Source organism: Fundulus heteroclitus, chromosome 10 (assembly GCF_011125445.2).
Source record: "Fundulus heteroclitus isolate FHET01 chromosome 10, MU-UCD_Fhet_4.1, whole genome shotgun sequence".
NCBI lineage: Eukaryota > Metazoa > Chordata > Actinopteri > Cyprinodontiformes > Fundulidae > Fundulus > Fundulus heteroclitus.
In genome coordinates, this window is record NC_046370.1 from 22,856,096 (window position 1) to 22,875,140 (window position 19,045).

The window sequence follows — 19,045 nt, forward strand, 5'->3', positions numbered from 1 at the left end:
AATGAAATAAAGAGTGACCTATGTTAATCAGATGCTGAGGTTCCTTATTTTCTGTATCTTTGCATCAATAATTTCACTCTGTCGCTGACAGGAACCTCAAGAGCTTTATCAGGTGACCCAAAACTGAAGAGAAAATTTACATTGTATCTAATTTTTCTTCAACGGCAGAAACATAAAATGGCCTAAAACCTTCTTACAGTGTTAGGATAAATAATAAAAAGTAATAACTATGAGTAAGCGAGACTGCGAAGAGCTTGTTTGACGTACCTGTGAGAAGGTAAAGGTCATGGGTGTTGGTTAAATAAAAAGGACCAAAGTGCAGAATTCTTTAATGAGAAAAGAAACACCTACAGATGGTGTGGAACAAAGAGACTAGGACACACAGCTTGGGCTAAGAAACTGAGGAACAGTGTATGAGGCAATTCAACAGGGTCGCAGAAGAATCCAGCAGTGAACAGTGATGGATCACAAGCTAAAATACTGAGGTAGAGGGGGTAGATGACAAAGAAACCAGATGAGCCAATTAGAGGAAATGTGGACCTGTTGTGGTAGAAGGAAAATGGGGAATCAAATGGAGGGACACTAAATCATGTGAATGGAGAGGAACAAAGATAACTCTAAATGTACAAAGAACACAACAAAACCTAGAAAACTAACCACGAATGAGATTATGTCATGTGCTGGATGATTATCATACATCCAGCACACGACAAAGCCAAAGAAAGTTTAAAAAAACTTTTTTGTCAGATTTAGTAGTTTAAGACGTTTCAAAGACTAAAAGGTTTCATTCGTTTTGTCTCATTCTTCCTGCAAACACATCTAAAGTTGTCCAAGAATCCAGGTTTTCCAACACTCTCTCAGACAAGGCAGGCAGGCCAGTCCAGCTACTGCATGCTTCATGAATGTGTGCAGGTATCAGGGTGTGGAAAGATGAAGGACCAAATGCAGGGAAAAGGCAGAAAGTCAAATTGGATGAAAAAAATTATTACAGGCAAACATGGGAGCACCAACTGGTATGGTGGCTACTGGTATTGCGCAAGACAGGAAAATCTGGCAAAGTTAGACTGCATCCAGTAAGGGTTAATATTGTGAGGAGTGATTTGTGTAATTCAGAAAAAGGAGAGCGCACTTAACTGAGTGGGAAAAGTTGAGAGGGAACTTGAAGACTTAAGGTAAATTAGAAGAAATATGTTAGAAGCACAATCCAGAGGAAATTAACGACATAAAATCCACAGCAATCAAATTTCACAATAAATAACCCAACAAGGGAATACTAATACAAAAGGAGGCCTGAATGCATAGACGGACAAATGTTGTCTGGTGTATACTAGTTTGCTTTCAGGATGATAGATGATACGGCAGTCATGCTATTATGTGCTTTATTTAAAGTAGATTTATTTAAGCTGTTTTTTGATGTTTCTGGAGAAAAAAAAACAACTTAAGTAACAGAGACATTAAAAAACATTGATTTATTGTCTCTGCTTAATTTTTCCAAGTTGGGAGACAAACTTCTTCATCAGTCTGTGGGAGTCAGTCAAGACCCATTGAAGCTGATTTTCTCAGTTAAAATGCGGCGTGAAATGTTGCTAAAATATCTGTCCAACAGGAAGCATTTGTACAACTAGAAATGATGTTGCTCCAAAATACAAACCATAGGAACCCCACATGAGTAGAGATCAGATACAGAGCAGTATATTTGATAAGGCCAAAGAAATAGTCAGAAACAGCACAAGACCATGTCCTTCCTCCACATTTATGTTTTTTTTTTTCACATCTGTGGTCTACTGATACACTTTAGCTCTAAGGCGTCACTCAGATTAAAGATAAGGGGATAAAACAGGAAGAAGACTCAAATAAATGATGAGAGGACAAATCCACAAGACAAGACAAATAAAAGAGGACAAGTCCATCAGGCACTGAAAAGATAGAAACAGACATTCAGATGGACATGGATCACTGCACAGTGATGGTGCTGCTGCTTCTGCGGTGGAGCTCAGGTAAGACCACAAATGACAAGGCAAATTAAATAAACCATCATGCAAATTATATAATTTGTCAAATCATAACGAAAATCATCAGCATTATCCAACACTGAAAATGTTTTAAAAATAATTCAGTTTGTTTTTTTATTTTTTATAAAGTGCGCATTTGCTGCTTCATTGGGGCAGTTTTGTTGAAAGACCATCTAAGTTATTCTGGTCATCGATAACAAAAACGGCCTGGTTGCATCAAGGCAGTCAGTAGTGTTGGAGAATCTGGACTCTGACGACGTAAAACTTCCACTGTGTTTATTTTTACATTATTCAGCATTTACTCTGAATATTTACTCAAAATATAAACTGAATAATTGTATTTTAATTAGAAATTGTCCAAAGCCTCTTCATACAGTGAGTTCAATCTTTAGATTTTATCCCAATACAAGACAGGGTGAAGATGTCTCTTTTTGATGTTTTTTGTTTTATATATAGATGTATATATTTTTTTTTATGTCCACAGTGCTGGAGGCTGAAGTAAACTACACCTCAGCAGGTAATCATATCCTGTTCTATCAATGTGATTTTATTCATATTGCACCATCAATCCATCCATCCATTTTCTGACCCGTTTAATCCCTCATGGGGTTGCGGGGGTTGCTGGTGCCTATCTCTAGCGTTCACTGGGCGAGAGGCGGGGTTCACCCTGGACAGGTCGCCAGTCTGTCGCAGGGCAACACATACACAGACAGGACAAACAACCATTCACGCACACATTCACACCTAAGGACAATTTAGAGAAGCCAATTAACCTAAAAGTCATGTTTTTGGACCGTGGGAGGAAGCCGGAGTACCCAGAGAGAACCCATGCATGCACAGGGAGAACATGCAAACTCCATGCAGAAAGACCCAGCGTTGGTCCTTCTTGCTGCAAGGCAACAGTGCTACCCACTGCGCCACTGTGCAGCCCCGTATTGCACCAAACAATCAAAATTCATAAGAATACACAATTATATCTTGATAAAGGTGTCCTGATTTAAAGTAATGATCATTGACTTTTACATTATTCAGCATAATACAGTTACTCACAGTTCAGCACAACGTGACTGCATGTCTAAAATAGCAAAATACAATAACTGTTCAGATGTGGACCTGAACTCAAACGGTTTAAAAAAAAAAAAGGTATAGGTAGGTATATCAATATATTAGGGTGTTAACGCTGATGCATTCCCCCATCATGAGACAATGCAGGGAGGCTGGAGAGATTTTTTTCCCATGTGCATTAGATGTTATGATATCATTTTTTTAAATTATTTCTATGTTTTCTTAATCACACCATGCAAGTTCAAATAACTTGTCAGGTCCTAGAATGCATATGTCAGGTTTTAACTAATTAGGATTATTTCAAAAACAGTAAAAAATTAAAATATAGTTATTCTGCATAAAGTATCCTTTATATTCATATTAATATTATTGGCAAATCAATTTGTTAAAAAAATCTAAAGCTGTTAGTCATCTACAGAAATATGTATCAAAGGCAAAAAACAACAAAAAAAGAATAGAAAAGTAGGGGGTATTCCTCTTTCTGTCAGCACCGTTATGTACAGCACCCTGCACACAAATGTGAAGTTTGAAATGAGAGATCTAAAAGTCGTCTTCCATAGCAGCTGCGTAATCTCATGTGGAACGTTTAAATCTTTAGACTCAGGATCTAAGTAATATTTTAAAGTGAAAGAAAATAATTTCACAAGATTTAGAGCTTGAGGTAAATTAACTTTGCTGAAAAGATTTTAAATCCAGACACAAAAATCCATTCACAATTTTAACCTTTTCACAAGCGTACAAAGCGAATGGTGAATTATAAAATACGGCCCATATATTAGCAGATTTTGCTGTTCACCTACAACAAACCTTAGGTAGAGCTGTCAAGTCTCATGTGACACAACATTCCTCACGCAGAGAAATGATAAAGCGCATATGGCCTGCGAGTGATCCATTCACTGCACTGTACGTTTAGAGAGCAACTTAATCCCCACCTTCTATGGAGATGAAAGAGTATCAAAAAAACAGTATGTTTTGTACACTTTTGAAATAGCTGAAAACTGGGAATGTCCCCACAGTGTAGCTTCCAAGTGACAGATTCTTTGATCTTTGATCGTTGTTAGGTACATCAAAAATTGCCTCACCTTCCCTGTTCACCTATCTCTCCTCCAAACATGTTATGTGTGTTTTGGTAGGTTTTCTTCTCATCTGAGCAGATGGGATAATTCCAGTATATTTTTGAGCATTCTTTTTCTTTAGCAACAGAGTCTTTTTGTGCAATGAGTATTCAAAGAGATTATGGTGGGTAAAGTGGTGGTTATTGTGGTTCTTGGACAACTCTTCTAAATATATGTCTTACTTCTCAGTCTAAATTCCTGCTCGTCGTAACTGGCTCGTGCATAAATGGTGTTATTTACAGTTTCAGACTACAAAGGTGATCTCTGCAACATTCACAAGTTTAGGAAAAAAGCAGCCATTGAATGTTTTGGAGGGATCTTTTAGTTTTGCCCCCACTTTGGGATGCTTTTTATATACACGGTTATAATAAACTTCTTATACTCCACCAGTGTGAACTCCACTGATACTAGTTCACACTGCGTTGAGCAAACTGCACTCTAAATACAGACAGATTTCTGCTATTGTTATGGTTTTATGCAGGGGCTACACATATTTACTGAGAAAAATATTGATGTCAACACTTACTTTGCCTGCTTTGTGTATGTCATAATGCATGACAGGAGGCTGCAGACATGTTTCTCCAAAAAACTGCTAACTATGTACTTGTGAAACAATGAAGCAGCTTGAGACAGATAATGCTGATTAACATGTGCTTTAATATCCTGGTGTATGCTACAAACTTAACTTCTAACATTAGAAGTTCTCTTATTGTTGCTCTCTTTTTTAACTTTTTCAGGAGCTCTGTGTGAAACAGCTAAAGCTGACATTGTGATCTTACTCGACGGGTCTTCGAGTATTCACCACCAAGACTTTGCAAATATCAGAAGATTTATTTCTGAAATAGTTAAACACTTCCATATTGGCCCCAACAGTGTCCAGATTGGTAAAACTTTTATTATCATTTCCAAGAGTTTCATATGCCCTGTTTTTGTGGGAAGTAATGTTGTAAAACATTTTAAAAATATAGAAAGTATGGACGCTTTATAAATCTCAGCAATTATGTTCTATTTTGTTCATCCTACACCACCAATATAAAAACAATACAAACAGTAACCTATAACTGTCTGGATTGACCAATGCCTGTGTACCTTTTGAAGGTCTGACTCAGTACAGTAACAGACCAGAGATCGAGTGGGGACTGACCACACACAACACCAAAAGGTCTCTGCTGAGGGCCATCAACAACATACAGCAGCTTCAGGGTTCCACAGAAACAGGTCAGCATGTTTTTGATTCCACAGTAGATTGAGGTCTTCTGGGACTTTATGTTCTGTTTCAGTCTTCACTCGCAAGTTAAAACATTTCTGGAGGAATGATAATTGGTCCCAGTGCAGCTACTGTCTGAAATCTAACATACACAAGGTTCCTTCTGTTAGATCTGTTTCAAATCTGAGCCTCACGTAATAATGCAATGAGAGCAGAAAGAAGAATCTGCTGAATATTGTAAGAACCAGAGACTCTAATAAGGGACTTATTGCTGTGGAAAGAGTTTTATCTTTCAGGTTAACAGTAATAAAATAATATTCTTGAACTTTGAGTGTCAGAACTTTCAGGTGGGCATGTCATTTTTTTGTCTACAGTGTTTTGTGTTAGAGATCTAACAGGATAAATATCCTTTATTCAAGTTATAGGAAGAAAAATCTGAGCTGAAATAAAGTTATAGACAAATTGTTTGGGTATGCAGTCTCTGTACACGCTTGTTTGATAAAAGACTATCAGTCCAGTAGCAGTGGGAGATACACTCGGTGAAAGTAAACTATGTTTTGATGTACAAATCGTACATGTGTAGATAAAATTGTGACTATGAAAGTAATTTAAATTTAAAGTTCTCTGAATAGTTAACAGGGTCAGAATCATCATCAGCATCATCCTAAACTGAACAATTTGAACTGTGACTGTGTGAAAAAATTGTAGAAGGGATCAAAATTCAGTCAAGTAAAATCAGCTCTCAACACAGCTTTTTCACCATCTGATTTTCTTCTTTGCAACATGCAGGAAGAGCTCTGCATCACGTTCTACATCGGAGCTTTAAACCAACTGTGGGGATGCGTGCCGACTCGAAAAAAATGGCAGTTTTAATCACAGATGGACAATCACATGATGATGTGGAGTCTTCTGGAAGGAACCTGAAAGACACTGGAATTGAAACATTCGTGATTGGTGACTCTTTTTCTATGTGGATGTATTCAGTTTAGATCAACACGTCAGAGTTGTCTGGAGAAGTTTTTGCTTAATCATCTTGTCCAACAAACAGTTTTCTTTATTTTTGGAGCAGTACTACTATATAAGGATACCTGTTTATTTCAGGCATAGGTGATTCTGTTGAAATTGTTGAACTGCAGCTCATCGCTTCTGGAGCTTTTGAAACACACTTATACTTAACGCCGGAGTCCGAATCCCTCGAAGGTGTAATAAACATCCTCACCAGCCACCTCTGTCATAGTGCTACTACCACAGGTAAGCCACACCTTCATACACGCGGATATTAAAGAAACTTTTGATAAATTAAGGTTGCAAAAGATGGAGTGAGAGCTACATTGGAAGCTGTGGAATAGTTAAATTAGGAGATTATATCCTTTGATGAAAAGGATACAGCCACTTGTTCTTTTGAATTTAGATCTGATCTTTAGGCTCTTTGTAACCGGCAGCCTGTCACAAAGAAACTGTTTAAATTTTATCTAGATGAATTTGTGAGAGATCCCAAACATAACCGTTTGACAACCATAAACAAATCTGAAAAAATTATCATCTGAAGGACTAAAGGAATGTCAGACTTCAAGATGTTTAGGAGATGAACAGTATTTTATTTTACAACATGGCCTTTCTGGCAATGTAGCACTCAGAAATGCTTTCTTAATGCCAAAGAAAGCCCGGCAAATTTACTTCCACAGGTGTAGCATTAGCTATAGTGCTCTGCTTGATATATATGCAAAAAGTTTATTGAATATTTTTTTGGGATTACGTATTTCAAATTCAATGCACAGAGAAGCAGGAAGAAAGAAAGGAAAAATAATTAAACAAAGGAAGAAAGAAAGAGTTTAAAATTGCTTTTATTAAAACCAAATAATGTTAATAAAAATCAAAAACTAAAGATGCTTCATCCACCGAACACAAAACACCATTAACATCCCACTTACTTACAAAGACGTCCATGCTCTTTGTCAACTCAAAAAACTCAAATTCCTATCACTGGAAGGAAATTAATTGATTCAAATATTTTTGGATGCATACACAAAAACCCCAACAAAAATTGTCTCTTAGTTATATAAAAATCTACAAAATCGAAACGAAAATAACTCACATAAAGTCGATAAAGTCCAAATGGGAAGCAGAATTAAAAGTGAAACTGTCAAAGAGTGACTGGCTTTCAATGTGCAAAACACAACAGTCCTTCACAAGCTGTAGAGGCTGGAGGGAATTCGGCTGAAGAAATTTGATACGCTACTTTATAACACCTCAATTGCAAAATAAATTACTCCACACTCAGCAACAATGTTGGAGGCAATGTGGACAGATGAATGCCAGTCACTGTCATATATTTTGGCAATGTACCAAAATACAAACCTACTGGGATCAAGTTGTTCAGGCTATAGAAGAAATAATAGGTTACAAGATACCCAAGGACCCACGTATTGTTTGCTTGGGCTGGCTGGAGAGTAAAGAGATACACAGGAAAGACATCTATCTCTTCAAAATCCTGATAGTGGCAGCTAAAAAGGCGGTTACCAGAAAATAGTTAAAAAGTGACGCTCCACACCTGACGCAGTGGATATCAATAGTAGAAGAAATCTTTACAATGGAGAAAATTACCTACCACCTAAAGATAAAGTTCAAGCACCTGAAACAACACTGGAGAAAATGGCTTGATTACACAAACCGGAAATGACTTACCCTCAATAAGACTGGAACGCCAGACAAAACTATATAGACCAGTTCACGCGTGACGTCAGCGCTACATCCGGGTCCCGCTGGTAGGCAAAAAACAGAGCTGCTCTCGTCTACTACCATGACAAAACGGGTGAATTAGAGCGTACTTTTAGTTTATTTTTGGAATCTAAACAATGCCTACGACTTGTTGTGCTCCCGGTCGCACACAGAGGCATTCCAAATTGTCGGATGTACGTTTCTGTCGTTTACCGAAGGATGAAGAAAGAAGAAAGAAATGGATAATTTCAATGAAAAGAGCGCAGGCAGACAATGTGGGCACCGTGTGGTGACCTTGGCAGCAAGGCCTCAGTAAATCGTCTCCCCCTGAAATGTTTGTGATGTTTGTTTGTTTGTTATGGCGATTGTACTTAAACAACAATTTCCCTCTGGGATTATTAAAGTATTTCTGATTCTGATTCTGATACTGATTGCAACCCGATGGCAACTTTGTGATCAGGGAAATAATTTCCCCATGTCGTGACAATTCTCTCACCAGCAACTCATCACTAATGAACGGAGGAATATTTGCAATCATGACTTTTTAAGTAGGTGTGCTCAACAGCGAAACAGGAAAAAAAAACAAAAAACATAATTTACAACAATGCCTTTTTCAATCACTTTGTTTGCCTTCTCCACACTATCAACAAAAATAACAACTGTGCTGTTCATCTGAGCAGCAGATTTGACAGTGCTACCACCCACAACTTCCCCTACTGTCAAACTACACTCGTCCACTGTAGTGCTAGAACAACTAGGAATTATCTTCAAACCATGTTGTAAGTTTAGTGAAATCCATTCCTGGTGTTTTGCAAACACCCAGCAAAAAACAGGTCCTTACTTACAAAAATAAACTTCACCAATGTGATTCAGTCAAAAGAAAATACCCAGTAAGACACATTAAAGAAAGAAAGAGAGCAAAGTTAGAAGTTCTCAATCTCTCAATCCACTCACCACATGCTCCGAGCATGCAAGGCGAAAGAAAGAAAAGGCAAAATCTTAAAAGGGAGAAAAGGTGACAGAAATTGAGCAGAGGAAAAAGAGAGTACAAGTTAACATCCTTGGAGTCTGTGTCTACGCCTGCAGAAAGAACAGCATATTAAATATATATTGAAAGAACAACAAAACCAACAGAAAAAGTATCACAGGTACAAACAACCAACACCTATGATATCACCACTGAAAAATATGCAGTATTATTTAATGCAAGATGTATTTAACCACAGCCAAATCTATCTTAAGGGTTTATCTGTATAGAAGTATATCTGAAAGCACCTGGATCCAAGCATCTGTAGGTGTTTATGAGAGTGTGCTTGTATATGTAAGGTTTGAACATAAGAAAATTCCAGAGATGGATGGGCCCTGTTTAAAAACAAGCAGTAAAAAAAAAATCAACAGAGACCAGAAGCAGGTCCTAAGAACATGGCATCTTCTTAGTTAATGCATGTACTGTATGCCAAGATTAACGTTTTATTTCTCTTCTTGTGTGTTCAGACTCTGTCAGATTTGTGAATGGAACCGGTCTGTGTTCAGGCAGACTGGAAATAAAAACCTCCCAGTCTGACCAGTCCAATCAGTCCTGGGCCGCAGTGTGTGAAGCTGACTTTGACCAGCAGGATACAGAGGTGGTCTGTAGGGAGCTTGGCTGTGGGCCTCCTTCAGTCCTCCAGGGGACGCTCTATGGAGAGCTTGGAGCTCCATCATGGACACCAGAGTTCCAGTGTGAGGGAACAGAATCTTCTCTGCTGGACTGCAAAAGATCAGCCTCAGTTAGAAAAACCTGCTCACCTGGCAAAGCTGTTGGACTCACCTGTTCAGGTAGAAGAGGAGCTACAGACACGAGTCTTGTTTTGTTCAAATCAGCACGATCCTTTACTGTTTTCTGTTCAGAACCTGTCAGGTTGGTGGGAGGAGCCAGTCGCTGTGAAGGAACACTGGAGGTGAAACGAAGAGAGTGGAGACCAGTTAAAGGTCCAGACTGGTTCCTTAAGGACGCAGCTGTTGTCTGTGAACAGATGACCTGTGGTTCTGCTGTTTTTGTTGAAAAACACGAAGATTCCTCAGTCAGCTCTGTGTGGTGGATCAGTTCTGACTGTCTTCAGTCTGGATATCCTCTGAAAGAGTGTGCATCAGGAGATTCTTCTTCTAGCATCCTGGATGTTACCTGTTTAAGTAAGTCTCTCAGTAATATCATGGTAGCTTTGATATTTCAAGATAAGCGTTTCCTTTTACCCCCATTGAAAATCATGGGTTATTTTTTATGCTTTAGTCTCTGGCAAGTCTAAGTGGAGACTCACAAAAATTAGTATCAGGTGGCGAGCAGAACACATTGACCCAGCCGGGCGAACTCTTTAAATGTTTACATTATTGTCAGATCTGTTTATCATATCTTCTGGCTCTTGCAGACTCACTGTCTCTGCGGGGGGAGGTGGATAAGCAAGGACAGCCCCCGTGTAGGAGTGGTCGATCCCTCCCATGTCATCTTAGGGATATGTGTTACTGTTAGACAGTGACATAGCCTGGCTCCAGATATTCACATGTCCATTATGCCCTGAGATAACTGTCCATTTGTTTATGCATGCCACATCTATGAAGTTCTCACCGTCCGTGCGTGATCTGCTGTTTCCCGTTAACTGCTGTCTGCAGCTCCAGCATCTGTAATGTCACACTCTTTAACAACAGCAATGATGAAACCGATTTTTTTTATGCTTTTGAATTCAAAGATAGTGCACATTAAACATCTTTTAATGTCGCAACAATAAACAACCCAAAAAAGTTAGGATTTATTCTATGTTTGTGGAAGTGTTTGTTAAAGAGTGATGACAGATGGGAAAAGGTTTACCCATGAACCCTTTTACACTGTAACTGTAATTGTAGTTGTTATTGTTACTGTAATTGTTACAGTTTCTTAAATCTTGCATTTTTCAACAGTTCCACATTTAATAAACTATGATATTAAAAACTTTTAAAGAGTCAAAAGGATGAAAAAGCAATGTTTGCAGCCTGTAGACACAGCATGTTTGCACGCTGTAAATACAGCATACTATTATTAGCTAGCCAAGAACCTCCTATTAAATAAGACACCAATAACTAAAATAGATTTGCTGAAAGTAGGGCAACAATAACAAGAAGGTCCTGGGTTCAAGTCCTACCTTTGCCCTGGGTCTTTCTTGCATGTTCTCCCTGAGCATTTGTGGGTTCCCTCCGGGTACTTCCTTCCACAGTCCACAAACATGACTGTTAAGTTAATTGGCCTCTCTAAATTCTCCTTAGGTCTGAGTGTGTGCGTGAATGGTTGTTTGTCTCAAAAACCATATAACAACAGCACCCAGGAACGCCACTGGCTTTTTTGGGCCCAAGTTCATCGAAGATGAATTGATGCAAATGCAGATTGCAAAGTAACATCTGCTGCTATCCAACCGGTGTGTTTCTAGGAATGTCTCTGTTTATTTCAGCAAGACAATGCCAAACCACATTCTGCATGTGTTACAACAACGTAATGCATTGACTACAGAGAACCCAATATTCAAACCAGAGACCGTTTTGCACTTAAAAGTTTTATTTAAAAAAAATAATAATAATAATAATTTGATGGTGGCAGGTTGAAGTCCAGAATCAAGCTGGACACCCTCAGTGTTGACAGCAGACTGTTCAAGCAGGAGAAGACAGACTGATTAGGCTGGAGGCAGAGTGCAGGTCTGTGAGACGAGCTAGGGTCATGCACAGAGAAGGCATGCTTCAAGTGGCAGAAAGGTCCAAAGTGCAGGGTTGGAATATTGGTCAAAAACAGTCGAAGGACACGAGGGCAAAAGTGAAACAGGGAAATCCAAAGATAGGCACTAGGTCCGCAAACAAGCAATTCAAACTATGGACACTGGACAGCTATTCACACATGACGACTCATGACAGAGACTGGCTGTGAGAGGCAGGTAGACATAGGCAGGATCACAGCTGATCAGGTTATGGTGGTGAAAGAGGTATATAGTGTTAATTATAACCTTGTACTGAATTGGCAATTGCCCCGTAATGTCATGAACGGGGACAGATGGACCCAGTATTCAGCCAGACAAGAGGTACGTTTTAAGAAGGTTTAATTACAAAAGGTGTGGGTAGGAACAAAGACAAACAGGCAGGCAATAATGATGGGCAGGTACAAAAACAGAGCTGGTCGAATAACAGTCCTTAGTCAAAAATCAGGAAAGCAGGAAAGTCCTGAGCAGAATCCGAGCGCAGTCAGGAAACAGAATCAGTTTCGGTACACGGGTGGGCAGGTTAAACAGACAGGGGGTCAGGCAAGCTCGGAATATCCAAAAACAGGCTAGGACTGGTACACAGGTTAGCAGGCAGGAAAAAACAGGTTCAGGGATCAGGCTGGCTCAGATGTCACGAGGCAAAAACGGGTCAGAATCAACAGGCAAACTCAGAAACAGAAACGCTGGATAAACTCACCGAATGGCTCGTAAATGATCTGGCAGATTGGAACAGTCTGAGATGAGTATAAGTAGCGGCATAAAAAGGTGATAGAGCTGAGTACAGATTACGGGTAACAGGTGGAACTGATAAGTGGAAGGGTAGTGGCTAAAGCTGGAGCTGAACTGATTGGCTGGTGACTGGTGTCTGGAAGGGTAAACAGATCTGACTGGTAAACTGAGCTGATGATTACTGGCAGATGAACTGATGAACTGAAAAACCAAAGCAAAATAAAAAAACAGAACCAAAACAAAACCCAAACTAAGACAGAACCTAAACAGAAAACGTGAATCGTGACATGTTATGGGTGTACCTCATCTCTTGCCCAATGACCACTGCAGATAGGCACCAGCCCCCACAATCCAGCCTAAGTGGGTAAAGATAATGGATGGATGGATGGATGGATGGATGGATGGATGGATGGACGGACGGACGGACGGACGGACGGACGGACGGACGGACGGACGGACGGACGGACGGACGGATGGATGGATGGATAATTGTGGTCTTGAAGGACTGGTGTCTTGAATATTTAAGATGTTTCCCAGCTTTGACAAACCTGAATCCAATAAATTGGTCATTAGAATATTGTGAGAGACTTGTTGCAAGGCTCATTAGTTAACTATTTGATTTAGCTTTGTTGTAGCACAAAAGACAATCAGGGCTCATGCCCGAGGGGAACGGATTTGCCAGCCATTGTTAGATGTTAATTTATAGAACTGTTAATTAACAGTAGTCTTTGGATTGATGTGTACTTGTTCTCCCTGCTCTTTTCTAATCAGTCTCTGTCAGGTTGGTGAATGGAACCAGTTTGTGTTCAGGCAGACTAGAGGTGAAATCCTCCTGGTCTCACCAGTCGAACCAGAACTGGTCTACAGTATGTGACACTGACTTTGACCAGCAAGATGCTGAGGTGGTCTGTAGGGAGCTTGGCTGTGGGTCTCCTTCAGCCTTCCAGGGAGCGCTCTATGGAGAGGTCGAAACTCCAAAGTGGACCACAGAGTTCCAGTGTGGAGGAACTGAATCAGCTCTTCTGGATTGTAAAAGATCAGGCTCTGTTAGAAACAGCTGCTCATCAGGCAAAGCTGTTGGACTCACCTGCTCAGGTAAAAGAGCTGAATTATTAATTTTCTGGTCAAACTGTGACAATCATTTACCGAGGGCCTTTTTCCCCTGTTCAGAACCTGTCAGATTGCTGGGAGGAGCCAGTCGTTGTGAAGGAACACTGGAGGTTAAACTGGGAACATGGAGACCAGTAGATGCGTCAGGTTGGACCATGAATGAAGCAGATGCAGCCTGCAGAGAGTTGGACTGTGGTTCTGTTGTCTTATTGGAAACCAGAAATGATTCTTCATCCAGACCAGTTTGGAAGATTGAGCTTGGCCTGCTTAAATCTGGATCTACACTGAGGGAGTGTGCATCATCATCATCATCATCATCATCATCATCATCATCATCATCTCAGTCTTTCTCCATTGTGATGCTTGTATGCACAGGTAAAATTATCAGTAAATTGGATATTATTGTGTATCCCTATGTCTTTCTTCTTTCATGAAGTAGTTAAAATATTCATGAAGTAGTATCAATATTGATACCAAGAAAGATATTTAATACCATTTGATACCACAGCAAAACATATTTAAAGTTTTTAAGGGTTAACTGTACAAAAAAATATTTACAAATGACTATTTTAATTAAAATTGTCTTATTTAGTGCAAAAACGTATGGGGACAATTCCATGGAGTATTAAAACTGAATGTACTGAAGGGGCCAATAGCAACAGGAAAATGTCATTTTGCTACACTATTTATTCAACAACCCCATAAAGCCGTCCAGCACCATGGAAGGTACCTTACTGAGAGAGTTATGAGAGTAAATGGCATTTGGATAGTTGGTGCTAAGAGATCCATCAGCAGTGTTATCTACAAATGTGCTACCTGTAGAAGGCTTTGGGACAGGACAGAGCAGCAAACTATGGCAGATTTGCCAGCCGAACGCTTGCAGACTGATTCCCCGTTTTCTTATGTTGCCCTCGATATGTATTTGATCCTTGGGAGGTTTCAACCGCTGCACTAAATGCAAAAATTTGCATAATCTCCCTCTTAACTTTGGATAAAAGTTGAGAGCCCTGCCACATGCCATTTTCAAGGCAAGTTCCTCCGAACAACACTTTTGTTTTGTCTTGTCGATAAAGAGGGTCTTGTGTGTTTTTCTAGCTGTACTCGACATGTCCATCCATCCATCATCTTCTGCTTATCCAGGGTTGGGTCACGGGGTAGCAGCTTCAGTAGGGAGGCCCAGACGTCCCTCTCCCCAGCCACTTGGGTCAGCTCCTCCAGGGGAATCCCAAGGCGTTCCCAGGCCAGCCGGGAGACATAGTCCCTCCAGCGTGTCCTGGGTCTTCCTCTGGGTCTCCTCCCGGTGGGACGTGCCCGGAACACCTCACCAGGGAGGGTCCAGGAGGTATCCTAACCAGATGCCCGAGCCACCTCAACTGGCTCCTCTCAACGTGGAGGAGCAGCGGCTCTACTCTATGACTCTACTACTATTACCCAAAGCTCGTGACCATAGATGAGGGTAGGAACGTAGATCGACCGGTAAATCGAGAGCTTCGCCTTTTGGCTCAGCTCTCTCTTCACCACAACGGATCGGTACAGCGCCCGCTTCACAGCAGACACCGCACCGATCTGCCTGTCGATCTCCCGCTCCATCTTCCCCTCATTCGTAAACAAGACCCCAAGACACTTAAACTCCTCCACTAGGCGACTCCTCCTCCACTAAACATGTTAAGAGTTTAAAACTTCCAGCAGCAGATTCATGTTGAGATAGTGGCTGCAGGGAGCGAATGTTGTTGTTGGAACACTGCAGTCGGAAGAAGTACCATATTTTTCAGATCAAGGCGCACCAGATTGTAAGGCTTATTACATATTCTTCCCAAGTGTGTGATATCACCTGTCCCTCTAGTAGGGTAACCAGACGTCCCCGACTTATGGGGGCTGTCCCCATTTTGGATGACCTGTCCCTGGCAAAAGCTGTACCCAGAAATGCCACCATTTTCAGTGTATCATGATGTAGTAAAAAAGTTTAGTGCAACAAGAGGTATTTAACCAGTCTTGCGGCTATCCCGACGTAGAAAAGCTTTGTCAAACGCACCTTCCCCACCCCGTCGGCATTGCAGTTCAGACAAAACAAACCAACCCCCAGGCAGAGATTCTGCACTTAAAATCAGAGACGTCCCCAGTTTTCATTAAAGAAATCAAATCTGGTCACCTTACACTGCTCTCTCCTTAGAGGGAGAGCTATCCGTCTGAGAGTAGTGGGATGACACTGTTTCTAACATAAGGCCAAAATAAACTTCACTTTTATATTGAAGTACTTGGTTTATCTTTACTGTCAGGAAGTCCACAAAATGCAGTTCAAAGCCTTCAGCTGATCCAAAATGCTGCAGCAAGAGTTCTGATGAAAATCAACAAGCGGGATCATATTTCTCCAATTTTAGCTTCCCTTCATTGGCTTCCTGTTAAATCAAGAATAGAATTTAAAATTCTTCTTCTAACTTATAAAGCCCTTAATAATCAAGCTCCATCATATATCAGAGCTCTGATTACCCCGTATGTTCCTAACAGAGCACTTCGCTCTCAGACTGCAGGTCTGCTGGTGGTTCCTAGAGTCTCTAAAAGTAGAATGGGAGGCAGATCCTTTAGCTATCAGGCTCCTCTCCTGTGGAACCAACTCCCAGTTTTGGTCCGTGAGGCAGACACCCTGTCTACTTTTAAGACTAATCTTAAAACTTTCCTTTTTGACAAAGCTTCTAACTAGAGTGGCTCATGTTACTCTGAGCTACCTTTATAGTTTTACTGCTATAGGCTTAGGTTACTGGAAGGCATCAGGATCTAACTTTCTCACTTTATAGAGTTCTACTGTTCTTCAATTATGCATTACGTGTAGTCATATCTGCTTTAACTTTCTGTTCGCTCTCTTTTTTCTTCATAGTAGGTACACCTGGTCTGGCGTTCTGTTAACTGTGACATCATCCAGGGAAGACAGATCACCTGCTATTACCATCTAATGTAGAACAGATTACTGGATCAATGTGTGCTTCTATGCTTGTTTGTCTCTCTTGTTGTGTCACGGTTGATCTGGCAACCCTACTTTTAACTTATACGGAGACTCAAAGGTTTCTCATTAGCTCTAATCCAGCAATCCAACTTGGATGTGTTGCGTATCAAAGAACTGATAGCAGACATGATCCATTAATACTGTTTTTTTTTCAACAGTATTAACGATGTCGCATCGGACTGAAAAGAAACCAGTCATGAAACTAACTCATAATAACTAACAAATAATCTGTGTGCTTTCAGACCTGCTGGTTCAGCCAATCATTTTGGTGTCCTCCAAGGATGAGGTCACCTCTGCCCTCCACCAGAGGTCAGCAAGAGTGTCTCAGGGCTCCAGCTTCACCATCAGCTGCTCCATTCAGCCACAGTATCCAGGGGGCTCCTTCCAGCTCTCCCTCACCTTTTCCAACATAACATACAGCTACACCCAGCTAGCGATCAATCACTCTGCACACTTCCTGTTCCCTGCTGCAGAGCTGTCCCACAGAGGAAGTTACAGCTGTGTTTATAAAGTCCATGTTTTTAGTCATAACTTCTCCTCTGTAAGCCATCTGCTGACTCTGACTGTCTCAGGTAAGCTGATGGAGAGCTGAACCCAGCTGGCTTCATTCTTGTTCTCTGGTGTCAATGAATGTGACTTGCTGACTGAATGTCTCTGATCAGATCCAACAGTTTTCATCATCAGAACCTTGGTCCTGCTGCCTAGTCTACTGATCTTCATCTCTCTGATTTACTGCAGCCATAAGGTAGCACAACAGGTTCTTTCTGGCTAAGCTGGACCCTTCAGCCTGGGATGATGCTCTAACTCAGCTGCATATGCTGCTATCTTCCTACAGACCACCAAGGGGCAGAAGACGGTTCCACAAAAGAACCTAAAGCTGAATCCTGGAAGAGCGGAAGGAGAACAGGTGGAAGAAGATCAGGAGGAGGCAGCTGTTTAGCGTCTCCACGTGGTGGAGAACACATACTGACGGAAAAAGCTCTTTAAATGAAAACCAAACGAAAACAACAAATCACTCAATCACAACCAACCCCCTGGTCCTCTGTTCCTCAGTCCGAACGCCATGAAGTTTTGTTCCTGCTTTCATACCTCTCCGTCCCTCATGTTCCTGGGGTATCATCATATCTATTGCTTGTCCCACATACTGTCCCAGGGCGACTGTGGCCTGATGGGTTGAGTAGTTGTCAGGCAATCAGAAGGTTGTGGGGTCGATTCCAGCTTGTGGGTTCGATTCCCCTTGGGTCCTGGGCAAGGCACTTAACCCCAAATTGCCTACTGAGCTGTGTCTTGGTGTATGGGGAGTGTTGGACTAGTGGTTAGAGCAGCGCGCTTGCACTCAGAGAAGGATGCAAGTACCCGGTTTGATCCCCAGCGCCTGCACTCTGGGTCCCTGAGCAAGACCCTTAACATAACACAACCAGAACGCTTCCCGGGCACAGCACATGGCAGCCCACTGCTCCCCAAGAGTGATGGGTTAAAAGCAAAGATCAAATTTCGTTGTAATGTATGTTTCAATGACAATAAAGATGATATTACCATACCAATCATTCTGATGCGCTCATTCCGCACTCGTTCCTTCATAGTTTCCGCTTGCTGGCTGCACATGCGCACTTCTGGTGTTTATGTATCCGGCTAGGTTAGTGGTTAGCTTAGCCATCCATTGTAACTCTACACTGAAGAGTGGAAGAGTTAGGTAAGCCAATTTTGCTCATGCGTAGTTATTCAAAAAGGGACTTGGGCAAGCTTCCAGGAAAAATTGCCGACCCTAGCAATAAGTTCAATACCTAGTGATGGTCCCTTCTCTTTTAACATGCAGCGTGCTGTCCTTAAAGGTATATAGCCACGTAATAGGCTTGCTTTAATTGTAAATAATGCCAGACCAAGCTTGACCCTCTGCAATAAAGCAGCAGCTCGGCAGTTGGTCTTAACTGTTATTAATTAAAACTGTAAATTAATTAAAATAAACCAATCTATAAAACCTTTAACAGCCTCATATCAGAACATTTACTCACGTCGATCAACTCTGCGGTCACGGCTGAGCCTCAGCAGGTTTAGCGTTCGCTTCAGTGAACACCAATGGTTATACTGTATTTTCAGTGACATTCCAGTCTTTTCGCTCTTGAAATCATATATTTTTGTGTTTTTTTTCACTGGGTCTTAGAACTTCCATCATTGTTTTGAAGGGAGATGCTAATAGCCCTTAGCCGCTTCTATATTTTAACCACTGCTGCTCATGTGCAATACATACTCCCGTTAAAATCTGAAATAAGCATGAAAGACTTTATTTACTAACAAAATTAGCAAAAACAGAGCATAAAACACCAGAAATAACAACTAAC

General features: G+C 40.9%; 1 protein-coding gene across 1 annotated transcript; it reads left to right on the forward strand.

Annotated features, from left to right (window-relative positions):
- The first annotated feature begins 1,760 nt into the window (after positions 1-1,760).
- LOC105937647 (lysyl oxidase homolog 3) lies at positions 1,761-17,949 on the forward strand. Its single transcript, XM_036142347.1, has 13 exons — positions 1,761-1,997; positions 2,497-2,529; positions 4,930-5,076; positions 5,291-5,410; positions 6,189-6,353; positions 6,501-6,650; positions 9,612-9,935; positions 10,008-10,289; positions 13,370-13,693; positions 13,769-14,083; positions 16,949-17,278; positions 17,369-17,451; positions 17,542-17,949. Exons 1-13 carry the CDS (start codon positions 1,943-1,945, stop codon positions 17,644-17,646), a joined length of 2,433 nt encoding a protein of 810 aa, XP_035998240.1. The 5' UTR covers positions 1,761-1,942; the 3' UTR covers positions 17,647-17,949.
- Positions 17,950-19,045: the final 1,096 nt, after the last annotated feature.

Excerpts from the sequence above, each read along its gene's own strand:
- LOC105937647 (XM_036142347.1), top strand. The coding sequence starts at position 1,943 with ATGGACATGGATCACTGCACAGTGATGGTGCTGCTGCTTCTGCGGTGG. Across the intron at positions 5,411-6,188 it reads TCAGGGTTCCACAGAAACAG|GAAGAGCTCTGCATCACGTT; the intron begins GTCAGCATGTTT and ends TGCAACATGCAG. Across the intron at positions 13,694-13,768 it reads TGTTGGACTCACCTGCTCAG|AACCTGTCAGATTGCTGGGA; the intron begins GTAAAAGAGCTG and ends TCCCCTGTTCAG.